Source organism: Pteronotus mesoamericanus, unplaced genomic scaffold, assembly GCF_021234165.1.
Source record: "Pteronotus mesoamericanus isolate MK-2021 breed Mesoamerican mustached bat unplaced genomic scaffold, CSHL_Meso_final contig_702, whole genome shotgun sequence".
Classification (NCBI taxonomy): Eukaryota; Metazoa; Chordata; class Mammalia; order Chiroptera; family Mormoopidae; genus Pteronotus; species Pteronotus mesoamericanus.
Window position 1 is genome coordinate 1,723,792 of NW_026555239.1, and position 15,240 is coordinate 1,739,031.

Genomic DNA, 15,240 nt, shown 5'->3' on the forward strand with positions numbered 1-15,240 from the left:
CCAGTTCACCAAATTCAGCTCCTTGGGCACACAGACTGATTCATGCTTGTCTGCCCCAGCATCCACCTGGGCAGGTGCTCGTATTCCGCCGAAGCTCACTGAGCAAGTGATGTGCTGGACGCTGGGACTCAGACTCAGCAAGATAGGGCCTCTGCCTAAACAGCGCTCACACGAGAGAGGGGAGACATGAACACAGCGTTCTAGCACTGATTGAAATGGCTCTAGACAGGAAAAGACTATGTTCTGGTGATAAGCTTAAAAAAAAACTTGAGAGAAACAATGGCACTGGAACTAACTAGGAAAATGGGCAAATTTTACTGTATGAATTCAGGAGTGAAAAGCAGTAAGTGTTGATATGGAAGGATGCCTGGGTAAGAAGGCACAGGTTGTAGGACATCAAGTAGTGTGGAATGTAGACATCCGCATAGGAATTAGCAGACAAGACTAGAAAAGTTTTTGGTCCCAGGTTGTGGGATATCTTGATCAAACTCCATACCAAAGAGTTTAGCTTTGTTCTTGTACAATAGGGAACTGTTGAAGGTGTTTCATACAGCAGTGCTATAATGAAAGGTGTGCTTTAAAAAACTCCCTGAAAGGTGTGTTTAGAAAACAGCCAGGAGTATTTAAGGTAGATTGGGGATATAGAGCAAGCAGGATGTTGTCTCACTACAAGAAGACACTTCTCTGTTAGCAGGAAGGGCAAATGGATAGCTTCGAGAGATGTTGTGGAGTTAGACTTAGCAACCTTATTTTTGTCAAGTAAGACAAAAGAGAAGAAATGACTAACACAGGTGTGATAGAGTTAGCCAAGGCAGGCAACTGGGTGGAGAAGCTAGTTTGTGGGGAAATGTGATGAGTTCTCTTGGGGACAGTTTCAGTTTGAGATGTTAATAGATTGTGTATATGTATCTGTGATTGATAAGATAATCTCTTTCCCAGAGTCAACCCTTGGAGGTGCTGCTGCTTCAAATTATGCAAATTCCACTTGGGGCCCGGGAGCCTCCTCCAACAACGGCGCCTCCCCCAACCCAATTCACATCTGGGACAAGGTGATTGTAGACGGGTCTGACATGGAAGAGTGGCCTTGTATTGCCAGCAAAGACACTGAGTCTTCTTCCGAAAACACCACCGATAACAACAGTGCCTCGAACCCTGGCTCTGAGAAGAGCACTCTGCCAGGAAGCACCACTAGTAACAAAGGAAAAGGGAGCCAGTGCCAGTCTGCAAGTTCTGGGAACGAATGTAATCTTGGGGTCTGGAAATCTGACCCGAAGGCTAAATCTGTTCAAACTTCCAGCTCTACTGCAGAGAGCAACAATGGACTAGGAAACTGGAGGAATGTGAGTGGTCAGGATAGAATTGGACCTGGCTCTGGCTTCAGCAACTTTAACCCAAATAGCAACCCATCTGCCTGGCCAGCGCTGGTCCAAGAAGGAGCTTCTAGGAAGGGGGCATTGGAGACAGATACTAGTAATTCCAGCGCGCAGGTTAGCACAGTAGGTCAGGCATCCAGGGAACAGCAGTCAAAGATGGAAAATGCGGGTGTCAATTTTGTTGTCTCTGGCAGAGAACAGGCTCAAATTCATAACACTGATGGACCAAAAAATGGAAACACTAACTCCTTGAACTTAAGTTCACCAAACCCCATGGAGAATAAGGGAATGCCCTTTGGAATGGGCTTGGGGAACGCCTCCAGGAGCACTGATGCCCCTCCACAAAGCACTGGAGATCGAAAGACTGGGAGTGTTGGATCTTGGGGTGCAGCTAGGGGGCCTTCTGGAACTGACACAGCCTCTGGACAAAGCAATCCTGGAAACAATGGGAACAATGGAAAGGATAGAGAGGACTCCTGGAAAGGAGCTTCTGCTCAGAAGTCAACTGGGTCAAAAAATGACTCTTGGGACAATAATAACAGGTCTACGGGTGGGTCCTGGAACTTTGGCCCTCAGGACTCTAATGACAACAAATGGGGTGAAGGGAACAAAATGACATCTGGGGTCTCTCAGGGAGAATGGAAACAGCCGACTGGGTCTGATGAGTTGAAAATTGGAGAATGGAGTGGTCCAAACCAACCAAATTCTAGCACTGGAGCATGGGACAATCAAAAGGGCCACCCCCTCCCTGAAAACCAAGGCAATGCCCAGGCTCCCTGTTGGGGAAGATCTTCCAGCTCCACAGGAAGTGAAGTTGGAGGTCAAAGCACTGGAAGCAACCACAAAGCAGGAAGTAGTGACAGTCATAATTCTGGCCGTCGGTCATATAGACCCACACATCCTGATTGTCAGGCTGTCTTGCAGACTCTTTTGAGCCGAACTGATTTGGACCCCCGGGTGCTCTCAAACACTGGCTGGGGCCAAACTCAAATTAAGCAGGACACAGTGTGGGATATTGAAGAGGTGCCAAGGCCTGAGGGGAAATCTGACAAAGGAACTGAGGGGTGGGAGAGCGCTGCCACACAGACCAAGAACTCAGGGGGCTGGGGAGACGCACCCAGCCAAAGCAATCAAATGAAGTCTGGATGGGGGGAGCTCTCAGCCTCTACAGAGTGGAAAGACCCCAAGAACACAGGAGGCTGGAATGACTATAAGAACAACAACTCTGCCAATTGGGGAGGAGGACGACCAGAAGAAAAGACTTCTTCTTGGAATGAGAATTCCAGCAAGGATCAGGGGTGGGGAGGTGGGCGCCAGCCCAATCAAGGATGGACTTCTGGAAAGAATGGTTGGGGAGAAGAAGTTGATCAAGCAAAAAACAGCAATTGGGAAAGTTCTGCAAGTAAACCTGTGTCTGGCTGGGGCGAAGGAGGGCAGAATGAAATTGGAACTTGGGGGAACAGTGGGAATGCAAGCCTCGCTTCTAAAGGTGGTTGGGAAGATTGCAAAAGGTCTCCAGCATGGACTGAGACGGGCAGACAGCCCAGTTCCTGGAATAAACAGCACCAACAGCAGCAGCAGCCACAGCAGCCACCACCACCACAACCAGAGGCTTCTGGTTCATGGGGCGGCCCACCCCCACCACCTCCAGGCAACGGACGACCTTCCAATTCCAACTGGAGCAGTGGGCCACAGCCAGTACCCTCTAAGGATGAGGAACCCAGTGGTTGGGAAGAACCATCCCCACAGTCAATTAGTCGGAAAATGGACATTGATGATGGCACTTCAGCATGGGGAGACCCCAACAGTTACAACTACAAGAATGTGAATCTGTGGGATAAGAATTCCCAAGGGGGCCCAGCACCTCGAGAACCAAACCTGCCTACCCCGATGACCAGTAAATCAGCATCAGGTAGGCAGTGGTTTTTCTTGCAGGTTTTGATGAAGAAAACAAATCCTAAACCAAGGCATTTTTATTAAGCTGCATTTACTCAACTTTGTGTTCTGGGAATCTTTCCTGCATTAAAGAAACTCTGCTTTTATAAAATGGTAGTGATAACAGATCCTGGTGGTATTTTTTAATGTTCTTTCTTGGCAATAGGAAAAGATGGTATCCCTGTGTTAGTCTCCCAAGATTATTTTTTGTAGTTGTATTGGTCTGCAGAACCCAAAAGACTTGTATCTTGCTAAACAAACTATGCTCTAGATTTAAAAATAAAGAATTAAAATAGTAGCAGGAGTAGACCTGATTTCCATTCTGGTTCTACCCACGGCCACCTCCTCCCTGTTCTCTTTCCCCATTGAAGGGAAGGAGTGTGTGTGGCTCTTGCAGAGGCCCTCAGAAGTCTGAAGCAGAGCTAGGACCTGGAAGGTTTTGGTCACTCTCCAGATAATTTTAACGATCGCCTTTGAAAGTAGAGTACTTTGTATGAGATTGTTATCTAATGATAATCTGTCCTGAGTTTACATTTCTTTCCACCTTATTCTAATAGGAAACACCAAACCTAGTATATTAAAAGTAGCGCTGGTAATACCATTTTTGGTTTGGCATTATCAACTTGAATGCCCCCCTAAAGCATATAGTTCAACAAACTAAGGAGACACACCACTCAAGTGTTTTTCTTAGTTAAAATTAATCATGATACTCAATTTCCTCTCCCCAAAGTAAGCCTAGTGTTCAGTGGATCCAGTTACAGCCACTTACAAAATGATTGGTTTTAACTGGTTTGGTTTTTTTCCTCAAATTCCGAAAAGAATGAGGAAAGAAATGAAGATTGTTCATTAATTCCTTATCTAGAATAAAACCTGCTAACCCATTAAAAAAAAAACACACACAACTTTATCCATGTAGTCAGCCCTCTAGATCTGCTTATTCCCCACCCACAGATTCAACCAACCACTGATCAGAAATATTTGGGGAAAAACAAAAATCCAGAATTACATTATTACATACTATACAGTTAGGCCTATATGATGGTTGCGTCTGTACTGAACATGTACAAGCTTTTTTTCTTGTCATTATTCCTTGAACAATACAATATAACAATTATTTATGTAGTATTTATATTGTATTTAGGTATTGTAACTAATCTAAAAATGATTTAAAGAATACTGGAGGATGTGCATAGGTTATATACAAACACTACTACATTCTACATAAAGAGCTAGTGCATCCATGAATTTTGGTCCTGGAACCAGTCTCTCCGCCACCCCCCCCCCCCCCCCCCCGCCGCCCATACCGAAGGATGACTGTATAGTAAAAACCTTCAAACTGAACAGAATAGCAAAAGGTGATAAATAAAAGACTCAGCCCCTAGGGTCTCTCCCCTCAGGTAATCTCTTGGGATTCTGTGTCTTACTCAAACATTTTGTTCATGCCTATATCAAAATACATCTGTCCTTTAATCATTTTACACAGAAGGGAGCATAGTACTGTATTTTGCCATGTATAATGCACACTTTTTTGCTCAAATTTTTTAGAGAAAAGTAAGAGTGCATTATACATGGGTATAACAACTATATAATTCCATGTAGAGTGTGCACGACAACATGGGTGCACATTATACATGGGGGTGCGTTATGCGTGGCAAAATATGGTATGTACACTTCTTCGCCTTGCTTTTTCATTATACGTAAAAACTTTCCCTATTACCATGTACAATTTTTGTTTTTTAATTGCTTCATATATAGTATTTATTTTATGGGTGATCCACAATTGTTTTAATCAGTCCCTTTTTGATAGACATTTAGGTTGCTTCCAAATGGTTTTCAACAGTGATGCAGTGGGCATTGTTGTATATGTAATTTCATCTACTTTTATAACTGGTATTCCTGGTGGTGGAATTACTGGGCCAAAAGTGATGCTGCCAAATGCCCTCCTTGAAGGTGGAACTTACATTTTTCAGCATGCTTGTTCCTTTCTCCTTCACCCCCACTGGATATTACTGTGTTCCATTTAACACATCTTTCTTAGAGACACATTTCTTGTCTTTACAGTTTGGAGCAAAAGCACACCACCTGCTCCTGACAATGGTACTTCAGCTTGGGGTGAGCCAAATGAAAGCAGCCCTGGGTGGGGCGAAATGGAAGACACAGGAGCATCGACCACAGGCTGGGGGAATGCACCTTCCAACACTCCAAATGCCATGAAATCTAGTAAGTATACACTGTTACTTTTGAGGGACTTTCTTTTAATTTGAGGGTCAGACTTTTTAGGGGGCTGTTTAGCATTTAAACTGTTGTTACAATGAGATTTGAGACTTTGAACCTCGTAATAAATGGTTAGTAGCAAACAGTGGTGACTTGAATTGGCAAATGTTAAAATGTTTACAGTGAACTGAAAGTCACAAGTGAATTTTGTTGATGATATTTTAAGTTAGGTGTAGTATCTAGCCAGAATTGAAATGTTTATGTGTTACTTTTCTTAACCAGTAACTGAAATATTGCTGTCCACATCTATTTTGCATTTCTGCTCTTTTGTTAACATAATTTAGAGCGTCTCCTGGTTATTAAGGTGGGACATAGCCTCTGCTGCCCCGTGACTTCATCTTTCTGTTTCTTCCTTTTGCCTTTGTCTCTCTTCCCATACATCCACTCACACAGGAATGTGTAGTTTCTTGAACCTAACAAAGACTTCTTCATTTGAATTTTTTTAAACAAAACACATCATACTTAAATTCTTAGTCATTGAAAATCTAAACTAAGCTATACTTGATCCAGCTGGCAATGTGTAGTCACGGTAATTTGCAAAACTTTGTAAACTGGTGCTTTGGAATGTCTCAGTAGATGTTCCTCAGTTGAAAATTTCAATTTCAAATGCCCGTTTTCACTTGTTTGTAGTTTTCCTAAAAAGTATTCCAACATATCTTTTCTACTGCATTGTAGACTTAAGGAATTGTCTTGACTTAAAAAGGTGGTCATACTGAATGCTCAAAATTTGAACAAGAATAAAAAAATTCCAAAAGTTGTCATTTATTGTATGATATTTAGGACTCTTATAGTGCTACATAAAGGATTATGATCTTAGGTATATTCTATATATAACTTGACTGCATTTTTAAAATTAAGTATTCTCTTCCACTTCATAGAAACAGCTTTATAAAGGCTTTGATCTTCATTGTAAAATCAGTAGTATTGTCATGGGAACAACCATTCTGTAGACTTGAAATAGATTCAAAAAGCTGTTGGAAGACATGAAGAGAGACTCTTGGCACATAGGAGTACTTCAGCAGTACTTTCAGGATTTTTATGTCTTTCCCAGCCTCAAAATCACCTTTCTTTCATCATAAAAACCTTCACTTTTGCCCTGACCAGTGTGGCTCACTTGGTTGCGCATCATCCCACAAAGCAGAAGGTCGCCAGTTTGATTCCTGGTCAGGGCACATGCCTGGTTGCGGGTTCGGTCATAGCACATGGGAGAGGGAGAATCGATGTTTCTCTCACGTCAGTGTTTCTCTCCCTCTGTCCCTTCCTTCCCCTCTCTCTAAAAATAAATAAATAAAATCTTTTTTAAAAACCTCACTTTTTTCTAGATATTAAAAATGTTCTCTACTCTACAGGATCATCTGTATCATAGCTGTAGGTAACCTTTCTCTGGGTGTTCTGAATGTGTAATACTCAGGAAGGGATTGAAGTCATCCCAGCCTGTCAACTGATACTGTTCATAGTCTGCAGATATCTATGCCTAAAAATAAGTTATCTTTTTTATCTTGCACGTTTTTGTTTTTATAAAAGGGTCAGTATGTTATTTATATTGGCTTTTTAATTTCTGTTGCTTGTCAAAGGGTAGTATAAGACCTATGCTTACATAATAATGAATAATCTCATATGTGGAAGAAACTACCCTGTTATCATTGGCATTTCCAGTAGCAGGGAGAATAGCCCCAAAGCCCTGCCTCTTGCTCTCCTGTCAAAAAGCCTTTCATGTAAGGCTGGATGAACCCCAGAGAGGATCCATCAGGTTCGCTTGGGCCCTGCAGGGGGGATGGTGCTGCAGTTAGAAGACACCAACAGCCTTGTGCTCTGTGTCCTTCATGGGTGCCTTCATGGCTGTCATAGGCCTGGTCCTAGGGGGTGGCATCATCATTCAAGGAAAGAGTCACTTTTTTAACTTTAGACTCTTCCTATGAAGGTATTTAAATCAAATAACTACCTCTTCCATAAATGTTCTATCATTTGGTAAAGTGAGGATGTGGGTGGAGGTTTCTAGGCAAGATAGTGCATTTTCCCTTCTTCCATCATTTTATAGAGTCTCTACCACAAAATGTATCCTTCCGTTTCATATAGTATTTTTAGAAGGAGGTTAAGGATTTATTCCAATCTCCAAATTAAAGATCTGTGTTTAGATGGGGATGTTGGTAGAGTTGGATACTGACATTGTACTTTCTCAAACGTTAGAGCCCCTCATCTGTGATTTCTGTTTTCCTTCCTTCCTTCCCCATTCTGTCTTCCAGTTTCTTCCACCGGTTCTTTAAGGTGGAAGGTTTAAGGTCTGAAGACATTGCTTACACATTGTTTTGCCTAGAATCTTTTTTAGCATTTAACACATTTCAAGTATATAAATTAATAATGTTCAAATTTTTATGATTATGAGTTTCTCTTTCACCATAATATTGATATGTGAAATCTAACAATATTTTCTCTTTTTCTTCCCTTTTTCATGTTTTTTTCTTAACCTTAACCAAACAAGGTAGACAGGTATTCTTTCTCATACCTCATATTTGAAGTGTCCATTATAAATCACACAATGTACTTTTAGGAAGGTAAAGCATGATCCTTACGAGGAACAGATTTCTCTTAATTGAAATGGGAAATTTCTTTTAAGTAGTAATAGGTTTCTTCCAGTTTTGGAATTTGTCGTAAACTTTGTAGAAGGGGAAGATCATTGAATGAGGAGTCAGTAGGTCTTAATTCTGTGGTTTCTTAACCTACTCTGTATCATTGAACTTTCATGGGTTCCCATTTCCTGCTCTCTAACATATGAATAATATTTTCCTTGTCATATAGATTTATTAGATAAAATTACATTTTGTATTTACAAGGAATGATTATTGTGTTTATTGTTATATAGCTATTGCATACAGTTTATTCATTCTTTTCTTAAAGATTCCAAATCTATGCAAGACGGCTGGGGGGAGAGTGACGGGCCAGTGACAGGAACTCGCCATCCCAGCTGGGAAGAGGAGGATGACGGAGGAGTCTGGAACACGGCCGGCTCTCAGGGAAGTGCTTCCTCCCACAACTCAGCAAGCTGGGGACAAGGAGGAAAAAAACAAATGAAGGTAGCCTGCTTTAGAAATATTTGAGCTTGCTTATTTGTTCTTAGAAGGCAGAACTGAGAATTTTTAATGGAAGAAGTAGGGCAGCTGGAGTCCCTGAGGTTACTTGTAACAAATAACTACTTCCTCTTTACCCCTCATTTTCCTTCCCCATGTCTTCGAAACCACAGACTGCAGAACTGTTGCAATAGGTAAAATGGAATTTTCAAAGATAGGAGTTTTTTGGGTTTGTTTTGGTTTTTTGTGTTTTGGTTTTGTTTCTTTTTTTTTACTTTTAGTTTCCATATTATAATTATTCTTTGGAAGCTTTCAAGGCACTCTTTCTGAATGTTTTATGCTTATGTGTTCTAACGCCAAGGAAGTCCTTAGAGTACATGAATATGTATAGAAACCAAAGTAAGGTGGCATCGGCATGGCTGGTTTTTTTCTAATTCAGGAAATCCAAGGCCCAGACCCTTTTCCCAACAAAATGAAGCCAGTGCGTAACCCTGCTGCAGCAACTAAGTGATTTATATACCTCCTGTGATAGGTTGTGTTGTCAACTTTTCCCTTTGCATGTCTTAGAACGGCTCAGTTTCTCATTGGATTTGCATAGTTTGTTGAAGTTTTGGTTTTCTTTTTTCTTTTTTAAATTTATTATTTTATTCAAATACAGTTGTCTCCATTTTTCCCGCCACCACTTTCCCCTGCCCCACCCACCCTCACCTCCCACCCTGAATCCTTTCCCACTTTGGCTTTGTCCATGGGAGAACTTCAGTTTTCAATCTAGATCAGTAGTCTTCAAACCTGAACTACTCTCAGCAGAAGCACTCTTTTTTCATTACAGTCTTTCATTCCACAGATAAATTGATGGAAATAAGAAATGGGCAGCCATATATTTACTTTCAGCACGGGAGCCTTGCTATGCTATGAAACACTTAACAATGAATGTCCTCCCAGGTTTCAAATACCAGATGTCATCTTAGGTCTTCAGCTGGCTAAGGGCTGTGCCTTCATCCCATTAACCTACAGGATATTAATTTTGTTCTTCATACAGTGACTCTTTTATAGCATAAGAATACAGGTTGTTGCTATTAGACATTTTGTTTAAGCACTCATTTCCCTTTTTAAGGACTTTTATTTTCTTGTTTTAGTCACAATAGGAAGGTAGTATTCAGCAGTTTTGTACTCATGTTGTCGAGCATGCTATGGCTTTTTTGTTGTTGTTATTTACAAATTAACAATGAAATCAAATTGAAAGATAGTTCAGAATACTGTTGATTGAAAGGAAGCAATTGAGTGAAAAAATACTGGCCCACTCAGGTAACCACTGAGACTTAATTAAGGTAATTGAGAATTAAATGTTTCTGCTAAGTGAGTGATGACTCTGACTTTTCATATTGAGGGCCTTTTTTAAAAATTGTCATCAAATACAGCTAACATAAAATCTACTATCTTCATCATTTTTCCATGTTCTTGAAGAATTTTCTTACTTTTATTGTTATTTTATTACAGTTGTCCCAGTTTTTCCCCCTTTGCACTCCTCTGCCCATCTCCTTTCCCCTTTTTCCATAGTCAATCCCCACACTGTTGTCCATGTCCGTGGGTCATTCATACGTTTTCTTCTGCTAGTCCCTCCCCCTCATTCCCACCGTTGTCCTCCCCACTTCCCTCTGGTCACTGTCAGTCTGCTCCATGTTTCCATGCCTGTGGTTCTATTTTGTTAGCTAGCTTATTTTGTTCATTAGATTCCTCTTGTAAGTGAGATCATACAGTACTTGTCTTTCACCAACTGGCTTATTTCACTTAGCATAGTGTTCCCCAATTCCACCCATGCTGTCACAGAGTGGCGGAGTTCTTTCTTTCTATGCTGCATAGTATTGCATTGCGTAAATGTACCACAATTTTTTGATCCACTTTATTTACTGATGGGCGCTGAGGCTGTTTCCAGCACTTGGCTATAGTAAATAGTGCTGCTGTGAACATAGGGGTGCTTAGGTTCTTTTTAATTGGTGATTCAGGATTCTTAGGGTATAATCTCAGCAGTGGAATCACTGGGTCAAAAGGCAGTTCCATTTTTAGTTTTTTTTTGAGGAATTTCTATACTGTTCTCCACAGCGGCTGCACCAGTCTGTATTCCCACCAACAGTGCACTAGGATTCCCTTTTCTCCTCATCCTCACCAGCACTTGTTTGTAGATTTATTAATGATGGCCATTTAAAGCAGTCTGAGGTGATATCTCATTGTGGTTTCTGTTCTTTCATTTGGGCCATATTTCTTTGTCTCCTCATTCTGACAGCCTCCTCGTGTTTGTTTCTGTGTATTAGGTAGAGCTGCTTTGACTTCCTGTCGTAGTAGCATGGCCTGTTGTAGAAAAGCACACATGTCTAGATGAATGTGGCTTCTTTAAATCCTTGATTGTCAGACTTCCACACAGCTCAATTTTCTGACAATTCTGGGTGATACTCATTTTGTAATCTAGTTGTAATTTTTGCTGTAGTTGTGCAAGGAGGCCAGGTGTATTTACCTGCGCCTCCATCTTGGCTGGAAGTCCTGTCTTAACTGTTATTAAATGTACAGTTCAGTGGCATTAAGTATATTACATTGTTGTGCTGCCGTCACCACCATCTGTCCATAAAACTCTTTATCTTGCAAAACACTGTGCCCATCAAACAGTAACTACCACTTCTCCCCTCTCTCCAATGAGGGTTTACCTTAAAACATTTAACTGAACTTAAGTACCTTATTACTTTCAAGAATAATAAAATCGATATGACAAATACCATCAGAACACAAACAGAATTTTTCAACTACAGAATGTACAAAGTGCCAGCAAGCCCCCATCGTAAGTTCCACTTGCTTTCTCCCAAGAAGTAAAAGTGAAGCTGGTGATCAGTGTTTTGTTCAGGGGAGAAACTAATTTGTCCCATTAAGAAAGAAACAAAAACCCATGTCTGCCTTATTTTTCAGTAAGACCAGCTAGGCTTCTTTCCCATTGAGGACCCATATCTTTTATACTGGTAAGCAAACAGATGATTTGCTACAGCATGGGTGCACACCGAAAATAATAACCAGTGTAATTAGGCTTCTTTCCAGATAGCATACACTGGCATCAAACTTTGTTTTCCTCCTGATATCAACTGGCTTCGGGTATAAGAAGCTACTAAAAGGGAAACTATTAGCATGCAAACATTATAATTCAGAAAATCTGATATTGAATGTATATTTTTCCAGTTACTTCTAGTTCATTGTGACAAAATAACATGCTTATCACTCTTTTAGACTAAGAGTTAAAAGGAATAATTAGGGTTCAAAAAGGTAAACTCTTGGTTTTACATTTTCAGTCAGTACTATGTAACTCAGATATGAATTGAAAAGAAAATGAATTATTTGGTTCTGAGGTTACATATTTCATTTCCGTAGTGCTCACTAAAAGGAGGAAACAATGATTCATGGATGAATCCTCTTGCCAAACAGTTTTCAAATATGGGATTGTTGGTAAGTTTTATTTTTTCATATGTGTAATGTATCCCAACTTTTAGTACAAATTTTAAGACCACTTATAGTACAAAATTACAGATTTAGAAACTGGTTAAGCAATGTTCCTGATTTGGATTAAACAGTATTTGTTCTCTATTCTTTAATTCTTAATGAAATATTCCAATATTTAAAGGCTAACATTTGTTTTTGTTTTTAATTTATAATCCTTGTAGCCTTTAGACAGGGAAGAAAGAGACAGGCACTTAAAATTTATATAGTTTTCTCTGACTACTGTACCAGTTTTAATATTATCATTTTTAAAAGGATAACAGCAAGATAAACTATTTGTGATTAATTATATAGGCAATTCTTGTAGAATTTCTAATTTTTTTAATCTCTTGGGAACATTATGGGGACAGCCTGTCCCTGGTTGCCAAAAGACAAATGACTTTGACTTGGCTGCACATTTCAAGATTTGATGACTTGACAAGTCACGAGAAGAAGTTGTCATCATTTGGCTGCCACTTGTGAAATTTGATTCTGAGCCGACTGGAACCTGAGGACAGGGGTTTATTTCTACAAGCAGCTGTTTAGCTATTGCTCTGTCCATAGATTTAGTGAAGCTAATGTTATGTGAAAATTGAATTTAGGAATATAGGCAGCAGCAATCAAATTAGTCAGAAATGTTACCGTCTTTTTTTTTTTTTTTTTTTTTTTAAGATTTCATTTATTTATTTTTAGAGAGGGGGAAAGTGGGGCGAAAGGGGTGTAGAAACATCAGTGTGAGAGTGAAACATCAAATGGTTGCCTCTAGTATGCACCCCAACCAGGGGCTGAACCCAAAACCCAGGTATGTGCCCTGACCAGGAATACAACCAGCAACCTTTCACTTTGCGAGATGATGCCCAACCAACTGAGCCACATTGGTCAGGGCAAAAAATGGTATCATCTTCTTTCCAAAGGACCTTGTATAGTGCCAGTAGTAAGATGTGACTCTTACATGAATAATGCCATCTCTTCTGTGATTCAAACATTTAATTCAAATCTTTAATTTTGCCTCACTCTCCTTTACTTTTCAGAGTCAAGCTGAAGATAATCCAAGCAGCAAAATGGATTTGTCTGTAGGTGTGTATCATTCCACTAATACGAATGGGATATGGTTGTTGACAGCATCCTGTTGGGATCCCCTTCTCAGTTTGAGTTTGATGGGTGCAGTTCAATAGACATAAGCATTGAACATTTACTCTGTCAGAGGTACTGTTGCCAGACACTAGGTAGGGGTTGAAAACTCAAATGACTGCAAGAGCCAAGAAAGCAATGTAAATGAGTGGTGTGTGCCAGGTATAAGGAACTGGAACGCGCAGGCCCTGGTTAGCGGAAGGGAACATATGTGTCCCTAAAGGAGCCCGCCTTGCTAAGCTCTTAGTGGCTGTTGCCGTGGGGGAGCTCAGCTCAGCTCTGCCAGGTCTTCTGATTTTTGAATAGAGGCCAGAAGAAATTTCAGCTATCTATTGATATCCTGATTCTTAAATATTGGAAACTAATTCAAGTTTTTTTAAATGCTATATGTGGCCCAAAAAAATATGCCTGTGGCCCTGCCAGACTCAGCTCTCAGGTTACCAGTCCTGTCTGCCCTGGGATGTTTCATTATTGACAAACTCTCCCATTCCCAGGGGAGCAGATGCAGGGTCAGCTCTTCCTCTGTGGGATCTTCAAAGGATGCTATTGATCACCCTGAAGCCAGGAAGAAAATAAAAACAGTCCTGGTTAATAAGGACATAGTCTTTGGTCTGTGGTATTTTAAATATGAGAATAATTAAGACCAAAGCTTCCTAAGGCACTAATCCTGTTAGTGCACAGTGGCAAAAATACAGAGCTGTGAAAGAAAAGCAGAAATAACCATTGCACCTGGGAAGTGGCATTGCCCAGTAATGTAGCATACCATCTCCTGTGTTCAGGTTCTAAATTTTGGAGGTGACTTGAATCTTTTTATTACTAATAACTGTGTTTCAGACCCTCAACCATTTATCTCTAACAGATGCTATATTAGCAACAGGAGGACATTTGACTTTATGAGCAAGACATCCTCATCAAGCATATCAGTAACCAGTCTAAATTGTTTTTTAACCAGGTTAGCCCTAAGGCCCTCTTTCAGTCTTCCACAGACAACAAACTACAACTGATGCATTCTGTTTTTTTCTTTTCTTTTCTTTTTTAATTGGGGGAAAAAAGAAAACAGAACCCACATGTGTTCCAGGGAGGATCACCAGGAGCCTGAACCATTAAGAACTCTTCTGGAGTTACACTCAGCACCCAGGGAGGAGGAGAGTGGGGTAGCTTGGTCATGAGGGAGAAAATGATTCTTGAAATTTTTACTCCTTCTGTGTTACCTTGTAGGGAGCCTTACAGATAAGAAATTTGATGTGGACAAGCGAGCAATGAATCTCGGGGATTTTAATGATATCATAAGAAAGGATCGATCTGGGTTCCGTCCACCTAATTCCAAAGACATGGGAACCACAGATAGTGGGCCTTATTTTGAGAAGGTGAGTTGAATCATTTAAGATAATTCATGAGGACCACTTTGGTTTCTATTTGTCTTTTGATAATTAATTCCAGGAGGAAGCATAGAATTACTGCACTAAATTAATTAACAAAACATAAATATCACCTGATTTAAATGGTGACATGAAAACAGTTGATGTCAGCAGGTGATTAGGCAGAAGCTTGAACCATCTGTCTTTTGGATGTGGGTGTGAGTATTGTGAAGAAGGTCTAAGTTTTTGGAAAATTCATGAAGTTTGGAGGGGGGGCATTGTCCAACTTTCCATGGGGTGGGGGAAATGCACACTCAAAACAGGTAGAAGAAATTTTAGAGAAAACTTTATTTTGAATTCTTTTTTTTCCGCTCCTTTTTGTGCATTTACAAATTAAATTTCAAGATTTTGTGCAAATACTCTGTGTCTCCTAAGGCCTTGCCTCCTAGCTGTCAAGATGACCCAAAACATTCTCCTTTACTATTCTAAGAGAGTTTGTGTGTGTGTGTGTGTGTGTGTGTGTGTGTGTGTGTGTGTGTGTGTGTGAGTGTGAGATCTTTCTCAGTTTCCCTCGTGATCTATATAGTACAGTGG

At 40.4% G+C, this 15,240-nt stretch overlaps 1 protein-coding gene across 4 annotated transcripts in view; it reads left to right on the forward strand.

Annotated features, from left to right (window-relative positions):
- The window catches only part of TNRC6B (trinucleotide repeat containing adaptor 6B), a 234,991-nt gene that overhangs the window by 167,976 nt on the left and 51,775 nt on the right, over window positions 1-15,240 (forward strand). For all 4 annotated transcript variants that reach the window (XM_054582413.1, XM_054582412.1, XM_054582416.1 and 1 more), the window contains 6 exons: window positions 940-3,285; window positions 5,370-5,528; window positions 8,478-8,653; window positions 12,053-12,127; window positions 13,189-13,234; window positions 14,507-14,655. In XM_054582413.1, coding sequence (XP_054438388.1) covers window positions 940-3,285; window positions 5,370-5,528; window positions 8,478-8,653; window positions 12,053-12,127; window positions 13,189-13,234; window positions 14,507-14,655 — 2,951 coding nt within the window. The remainder of the gene's footprint in view (window positions 1-939; window positions 3,286-5,369; window positions 5,529-8,477; window positions 8,654-12,052; window positions 12,128-13,188; window positions 13,235-14,506; window positions 14,656-15,240) is intronic.